Source organism: Phalacrocorax carbo, chromosome 24 (genome assembly GCF_963921805.1).
Source record: "Phalacrocorax carbo chromosome 24, bPhaCar2.1, whole genome shotgun sequence".
NCBI classification, from domain to species: Eukaryota; Metazoa; Chordata; class Aves; order Suliformes; family Phalacrocoracidae; genus Phalacrocorax; species Phalacrocorax carbo.
Genome location: NC_087536.1, coordinates 647208 through 655082, shown reverse-complemented (window position 1 = coordinate 655082; position 7875 = coordinate 647208). Strand labels below are relative to the sequence as shown.

Genomic DNA, 7875 nt, shown 5'->3' with positions numbered 1-7875 from the left:
AGGGTAGAGCTTGTGGGATGGGGGGGGGGCGCACACCTATCTGCTGGCGCTAACCTGGGTCGCCGTGTCCCCCCCCCGCCGCTGTTCGCGGTGGTACCGGGGCTGATCCCACCCCCCAAAGGTCGCGGCGTGAGGAGGGGGCTCGGTGTCGGCCCCCGGGAGCGGGGGAAGCTGTAGGAGCAGCAAAATACTAATAAATCACGAGCCACGGCCGTGGGGGCGGGTGCCCGCCTGCCCCCGCCGGTCCTAATCAGCTTCGCGCGTTAACGAACCCCTTCGGGGTCCCTCTCCCAGTCACCGGGGTGGGGGGTTGTCCCCCGCAGCGGCGTTGACTGGGACCCCCCCCCCTTGGAGCCATTCAATCCCCACCTTAGAATAAATTTATCGTAAATATTAAATAGAAATCTTAATTCTTGCCTTCTAATAAATTTATCGTGACTCTCGCTCCCGCAGCGTCCTGCGTTTGCTGCTGGGGACCGCCGTGATCCCCTCCCCCCCCCCCCCCCCAATTAGCAGCGGTTAATTAGCCCTTTAATGAGGATGAGCGCCGGGAGAGGGGCGTGTACAGGATTTTGGGGGGGGGGGGCGTCTCCCCACCATTCTGGGTTGGTTGGTGCCGTGGCTCCGGGTCCCACCTGCGGCCGCTCCCTTGGCTGCTGGTGGGCGAAGGATGGGGACACCCACACACACACCCCCCCCAGGGGCGGGGGCTTTTGGGGGGAGCCTTGTCCCCATCCTGGGTGTTTTGGGGTTCAGAGACGCTGCTCTGATGGGGGGGGGGGGTCACTGCCATTGGGGGGGGGGGCAGGGCTACAGCCCCGAAATGTCCCCTGGGGGGTGGTGAGGGGTGGGAGAAATGTCCCCACTGAGGATTGGGGGATGGGGGTGGATGGAGGGGATTTGGGATGCAGCGGGGGGGGGGGGGTTTGGGGGGGTGGGAAGGGCGGGGGGGGGAGCAGTGCTGAGGGCTGGGTCCATCCTCACCCCGCCCCCGGGACCCCTCCCCAAACTCCCCACCGCCACCAACCCCAAATGGCCGTGGGGGGGGGGGGCGGGTGTCCCTGTCCCCTGGGTGGGGGGGACTCCCTGCTGGCTGGGGGGGCTGATGGCTGGATCCCCCGCCCCGATGAAGGCAGCTGTGGGGGGGCGTTGGGGGATTTCGGTGCCCATGGCTGTGGGTTAGGCACCCATGGGTGCTGGGGGGTGTGTGTGTGTCACGCTGCAGGTGACACAGCCGTGTAATGTGCATAGCGTCACCTCCCAGGGTCCCCGACACCCCCCCGCTCTCCAGCCCTACGGGGGTGAGGCCCAAAATGGCTGGGACAGAGACCACCCCCACCCCCCCCCCCATCACCCTGCACCCCCCCACAGGGTGCCTGACCCCCCCCACCCCCACCCCAAATGGTGCCTGACACCCCCCCCGGGTGTTTTGGGGACACGGGGGGGTGGCAGCGGTGGGACACACACCTTTATTGCACACGGAGAGCAGCAGGCAGCGGGCGTGGGGAGGGGGCGCAGCAGCGATGCTTGGGGGGGAGCGGGGTGGGGGGGGGGCTGCGACACCCCCCCAAATCCCCCCATCCCTTTGGGGGGGGGGGGAGGGTCTCTCCCTGAGTTTCCCCCATCAGTAATCCCAAGCCCCCCCCCAGGCTGGCTCAATACTGGTGGTGCCCGAAGGAACCTCGTACCAGGGTGGGGTTTGGGGGGTGCCTCCCCCGCCCCCCCCCCCAAAATGTCCCCATGGGTGTCGTGTGTCCCCCCCCCCATCCATCACAGCAGGTTCTTGTTGCGTTTGGGGACGATCTTCCTCACCGTCCGCCGCTCGGAGATGTTCCTCTTGACGCGGATGGTGGGGGCGCTGGGGGGGTCGGGGACCAGCGAGGGGCTGGAGTGGGCTTTGGTCAGGGTGGGGGGGTCCGGGGGGGCCACAACCGGCCCCGCGTGGGCTTCCCACTCCTCCACGTCCCGGGCGCCGGCGTTGATCCACGTCTCCAGCACCTGCACGTAGGTCTCGTAGCGCCGCCTCTGCCGCGGGGAAGGACGGCGATGAGGCGCCGCTGCGGGGACGTCCCCGCGGTCCCCACGGCCCGGGGGCGTCCCCTGGATTTATAATTAATTAGGAATTAACCCCCCCACCAACCTCGTAAAGGAGATAATCCTTCTTGGCGCGGTACTCGTCCAGGTCGCGGGCTCGCCCCCGCTTTTCGGGGAGGTTCCGCTGGTGCTCGAAGAGCTCCTGGGCCACCCGCTCCATCCACGCCTCGTGGCAGCGGTGCTGCTCCTCCTGCCCGTGGGGAGACAAGGGGGGGGGTTTGTGTGACGGTGGGGCACCCACGGGTGCCCATCGGGGAGGGGTGGGGGGCTCACCGGGGGACTGCGGCTGGGGGCGGCGGGGAGGATGGGGCGGACGAAGCGGCGCTGGGAGCCAACGGCGGCGGGGAAGGGCGGGGAGGAAAAGAGGGCGGCCACCAAGTTGATGCGGGAGAGAGAACATCTCCTCCGACGTCCTGCCGTGGACGTGCGAGGTCACGGGTGGTGTCATCACACCTGGGGGACACCCCCCCCCCCCCCCCCACGCCCCCCCACCCCAGGGTGGGGGGTCACTCACGGGGCTTGGAAGAGGAAGACGCGCCAGTCGGCCGTCTGCAGGCGGAAACACGTTGGGGCGCTTCGTGTATTTGCTGTCGCGCTCGGCCAAGGCGTGGTGGACCCCCAAGGGCTCCTCGGCCTCGGGTCCTTCCTCCTCCTGGGGGGCCGGGCAGGGTCCCGGCTCGGGGGAGCGGCGCGGGACCCCCGTTCGCCCCCCGGGTTTGAGGAAGTAGAGGACCGTTCCCTTCAGCACAGCTGGAAGGGTTTCCCAGCCTCGTCTGCCCCACGGCGCTGGGAAGGGGGAGGAGAAGGTGGGGGAACATGGTTGGGACCCCAAAAGGCAGCCCCCGCCCAAAGATGGGACACACACACCCCCCCCCCCCAGCTCCAAAAGAGGTGTTGCAACCCCCTCCCCAAAACCCCAAATGACCCACCCCCCGTCTGTGTCCCCCCCCCCGGAGATGGGCAGCCCCAAACCTGCCTCTGTAGACCCCGATATATCCCCGAATTACCCTCCCGGGTCCCAGGAGAGGCTGAGCGCCCCCAAACCTCCCCCCCCCCACCCCTAAAACACCCAAATCTGCCACCCCTGGGCCCCAACGGACCCCAAATCTGCCTCCCCGGATCCCAAACCACCCCAAATCCCCCCCCCGGACCTGCCAAAACCCCAAAAACCTGCCCCCAAACCACCCCAAATCCCCGCCCCGGACCTGCCAAAACCCCAAAACCTGCCCCCAAACCCCCCCCCCAGACCTGCCAAAACCCCAAAACCTGCCCCCAAAACCACCCCAAATCCCCCCCCCAGACCTGCCAAAACCCCAAACCTGCCCCCAAACCACCCCAAATCCCCCCCTCCAAGCCCTGCTAAAACCCCCAAGCCACCCCAAATCCTCCCTGGACCTGCCAGAACCCCCCAAACCTGCCCCCAAACCGCCCCGTATCTGCCCCCCTGGCCCCAGTACACCCCTAACCTGCCCCCCCCAGCCCCCCCACTCACTTTTCTTGCCGTCAGCCTCGGCCAGCACCTTCCTGACCAGCCAGCCCCGGCGGTAGGTGACAGCCCCGGCCCCCCCTGGCAGGTCCAGGAAGGGGTTGCTCTTCTTATGGCCTGGGGGGGCCAGGCTGCCCCCCCCACCCGCCTCTTCCTCCTCCTCCTCCTCCTCATCCCTACGGGGTGCTCAGCATCACGGGGTGTCCCCCCACCCCCATATCCCCCCCCCCATAAGCCCGTACTCACGCCGCCCACGCCAGCTTCTCACTGCGGATGGAGACGTACAGAGCCTGGGGGGGGGGAAGCAGGGGTCATGGCGGGGCTCCAGGGGACGCCCCCCCACTTTGTAGCCTCCCAGACCACAGACCCCCCCCCCAAATACCTTCAGCTGCTCCCTGGGAAATCCTGCCCGTCCATCATCCCGCTCAGGTTGGCCACGAATTCGGCGCTGGTCATGGCACGGCCGAGGCGCTGCGGGGCGGGGTGGGTGCATGGGTGCCCTCCCCACCCCCTAATTTTGCATCATCCCGCCCCCCAAAGCACCTCAAAAATGCAGGGTGTGGGTTTTTGGGGTCTCCTCACCTGCCCGTGGAGGTCGGTGTTCAGTAGCATGATGGCACAGGTCAGGGAGTGCACGGCGTCTGGCGGGGTGGGCGGGGGGTCAGGGTGGGGGTCAGGGTGGGGGTGTGTCCCCCCCCAGGTGAGGACACCCATCACCGAGAACCCCGATGGGTGCAGCTGGGGGTGCCCCATAGCGCTGGGAGGGGAATGGGTGGTGGGTGGGGAAACTGAGGCACGGCGCAGGGTTCGGGTGGGGGGTAAAGGAGGCGGGGGGGGGTGTCGGGGGGGGTAAAGGAGGTGTGGGGGGGATCTGGGGGTGCCCCCTCCCCTCACAGGGTCTCACCTGGGGAGGGGAAGGCGTCAGGGTTGCAGTGATGGTAACGCCGGGAGAAGTGGCCGAGGATGCGCTCGCGCTCCTGCGTCTCCCCCGTCAGCACCAGTGCCTGCAGGAAGGACCTGGGGGCCCCCCGCGATGGCAGCGGCACCCCCAAAACATCCTCACCCCCCCTAGGATTCACCCCCCCCCTCCCCCGGATGCCTGCTGCCCCCCGTCCTCCTATAATCCACTCCCCCCAGACCCCAAATCTGCCCCCAACACCCCTACAGACCCCCAACACCCCGCCCCGGACCCCAAAAGCTGCCTCCCAGGACCCCGATGGACCCCAAATGGGTCCACATCTGCCCCCCCACCCCCACCCCCAAGGCAGGCAGCCCCAAATCTGCCTCTGTAGACCCCAACAGACCCCCAAATTACCCTCCTGGACCCTAAGAGAGGCTGAGAGCCCCCAAATCTGACTCCCCTGGCCCTGAAAAACCCCAAATCTCCCCATGGATGCCAGCAGACACCAAATGTGCTCCCGGACCCCTAAACACCCCAGATTTGCCACCCCCCAGCCCCAAAACACCCCACATATGCCCCCCTGGACCCCTAAACCACCCCAAATCTGCCCCCGCAAGACTCCAAAACATCCCACATCTGCTCCTATGGACCCTCCATCACCCCAAATCTGCCCCCCCAGACCCCAAAACACCCCAAATCTGCCCCCCTGGACCCTCCATCACCCCAAATCTGCCCCCCCAAACCCCAAAGCACCCCAAATCTGCCCCCCTGGACCCTCCATCACCCCAAATCTGCCCCCCCAAACCCCAAAGCACCCCAAATCTGCCCCCCTGGACCCTCCATCACCCCAAATCTGCCCCCCCAGACCCCAAACCTGCCCCCCGGACAACAACAGCCCCCAAACCTGCTCCCCCCAGCTCCAACAGCCCCATGTCTCCTCCCCCTGCCCCAGAAGCTATCGATTCGGCAGGGGGGGGTACCTCTGTGTCCCCCCCAAAAGCTCCCCCCATCAGTACCTGAGCGCCTGGTCCAGCGTCTGGCCACCGAACTGGAAGAAGTCCAGGTACTCCTGGGCCACCATCCCGCTGAAATCATTGCTGGGGGGGGGGGACACAGGCTTGAGGGGGGGGTCCCCAACCCCAAGGGACCCCCCCCCAAAGGGTGTATGTGCGTGTGTGTGCCCCCCATCCTTACTTCTTGCGGAGGAACGCGGCCACCTGGGACCTCTTGAAGCCATCGAGGTGGAAGAGGCGAGCGGCCAAGTGCCGGGCCTCCCCCCGCCGCCCCTCGCCCCCGTTTGCCAGCGCCGCTGCTGTCACTGCTGGCCCCCCCGGGGGGCACCTGGGGGGGCGAGGGAGGGGTCGGGCGGTGCTGGGGGGGTGCCCCCCACTTTAATCGGGTTGGTGTGGCTCTGGGAAGGGATGGGGGGGTTGGGGGGGCTGCGGGGGGGGTGAGGGGGCTGGGGGGGGTTGGGGGGGACAGACGGACAGAACAGATGGCAGTTTGGGGAGGGGGGTCAGCCAGCACCAAGGGGGGGTCCCCTTAACCCTGCCCCACTGGCTGGTATGGCTCTAGGAGGGGTGGGGGGGTGGGGGGGTGGACTGGGGGGGCGGGGGGATGAGCAGGGGTCATGGGGGGTGTGGACAGACAGATGGAAGTGTGTGTGGGGGGATGAACAGACAGGATTTGGGTGCTGGGGGGTTCGGGGGAGCAGACAGGGGTCTGGGGGTGTGTGGATGGGGAATGAGGGGGCAGATGGACAGATGGGGGGCTGGGGGGGACGGACAGGGGGCTGGGGGACCGGTGGGGGGCTGGGCGGGGACAGACAGACGGGAGTCAGGGGGCACAGAGAGGTGTCAGGGGAGGTTGCAGGGGTTCTGGGACAGGGGTTGGGGGGGGGAAGGACGGACAGATGGGGGGGTCTGAGGGGGACAGACAGGGCTTTGGGATGGGATTTCAGGGGGACGGAGGGAAGGGGGGGTGGCCACGTGGGACTGGGGGTGCTGGGGGGGGGGGGGGGGCCACGTGGCCGGCGCCGGCGTCCCTCACCCATGGGTGCTGGCGGGGGGATCCAGCGGGGGCTCCTCGCCCGTCTCGGGGGGCAGCTCCTCCATGGCAGGGTGCGGTGGTGGGGTGGTGGGGGGGGGGGCCCTGCGCCACTTCCCCCCCGGGGCAGGAAGCGCCGTGGGGCGCTGACAGCCAGGCACAGCCGTATCCCGGCATGGGAGGATGGGAGGGCCCCCCTGGGACCCCCCTGTAACCCGTGGTCCTGGGGGACCCCGCGGCGGCAGGGAAGAGAGGGGGGAGGGGGGTGGGGGGTGATCCAGGGGGGGCAGGGGGCTGGGGGTGGGCTGGAACCCCCCTCCCATGGGCTGATATGGGGGGCTGGGGGGGAACTGGGGGAGATCCAGAGGGGTCAGGGGGGTGGAAGGGGGCTGGTACCCCCCTCCCATGGGCTGATATGGGGGGCTGGGGGGGCGCTGGGGGAGATCTAGAGGGGTCAGAGGGTGGGTAGGGGGCTGGTACCCTCCTCCCATGGGCTGATATGGGGGGGTTGGGGGTTTCTGGTAGCCCCCTCCCTGGGTCAAATCTGGGGAGGCTAAGGGCTTGGTGGGGGGCTGGTACCCCCCTCTTTGGGGCAAATCTGGGAGGGGTGTGGGGGTCTGGTATCCCCTTTTCTGGGGCAAATCTGGAGGGGCTAAAGGCCTGGTGGGGGGCTGGTACCCCCCTCTTTGGGGCAAATCTGGGGTGGGTGTGGGGATCTGGTACCCCCCTCTTTGGGGCAAATCTGGGGGGGGTGTGGGGATCTGGTACCCCCCTCTTTGGGGCAAATCTGGGGTGGGTGTGGGGATCTGGTACCCCCCTCTTTGGGGCAAATCTGGGGGGGGTGTGGGGATCTGGTACCCCCCTCTTTGGGGCAAATCCGGGGTGGGTGTGGGGATCTGGTACCCCCCTCTTTGGGGCAAATCTGGGGGGGTTGAGGGCCTGGCAGGGGGCTGGTACCCCCCTCTTTGGGGCAAATCTGGGGGGGTTGAGGGTCTGGCAGGGGGCTGGTACCCCCCTCTTTGGGGCAAATCTGGGGGGGGTGTGGGGATCTGGTACCCCCTTCTCTGGGGCAAATCTGGGGGGGGTGTGGGGATCTGGTACCCCCTTCTCTGGGGCAAATCTGGGGGGGTTGAGGGCCTGGCAGGGGGCTGGTACCCCCCTCTTTGGGGCAAATCTGGGGGGGGTGTGGGGATCTGGTACCCCCTTCTCTGGGGCAAATCTGGGGGGGGTGTGGGGATCTGGTACCCCCTTCTCTGGGGCAAATCTGGGGGGGTTGAGGGCCTGGCAGGGGGCTGGTACCCCCCTCCCAGGGGTGGCTTTGGGGGGTCAGGGGCCTGGGGAGGGGCAG

General features: G+C 67.9%; 1 protein-coding gene across 1 annotated transcript; it reads right to left on the bottom strand.

Annotated features, from left to right (window-relative positions):
• Positions 1-1446: 1446 nt before the first annotated feature.
• Positions 1447-7858, bottom strand: LOC135317115 (PH and SEC7 domain-containing protein 4-like). Its single transcript, XM_064472797.1, is given in 15 exon segments — positions 1447-2025; positions 2141-2284; positions 2368-2485; positions 2487-2507; positions 2609-2655; positions 2657-2880; positions 3587-3756; positions 3827-3870; positions 3963-3979; positions 3982-4051; positions 4163-4221; positions 4485-4597; positions 5498-5578; positions 5676-5822; positions 6531-7858. Coding segments are annotated over 15 exon segments (1998 nt in total). The 5' UTR covers positions 7019-7858; the 3' UTR covers positions 1447-1770.
• Positions 7859-7875: the final 17 nt, after the last annotated feature.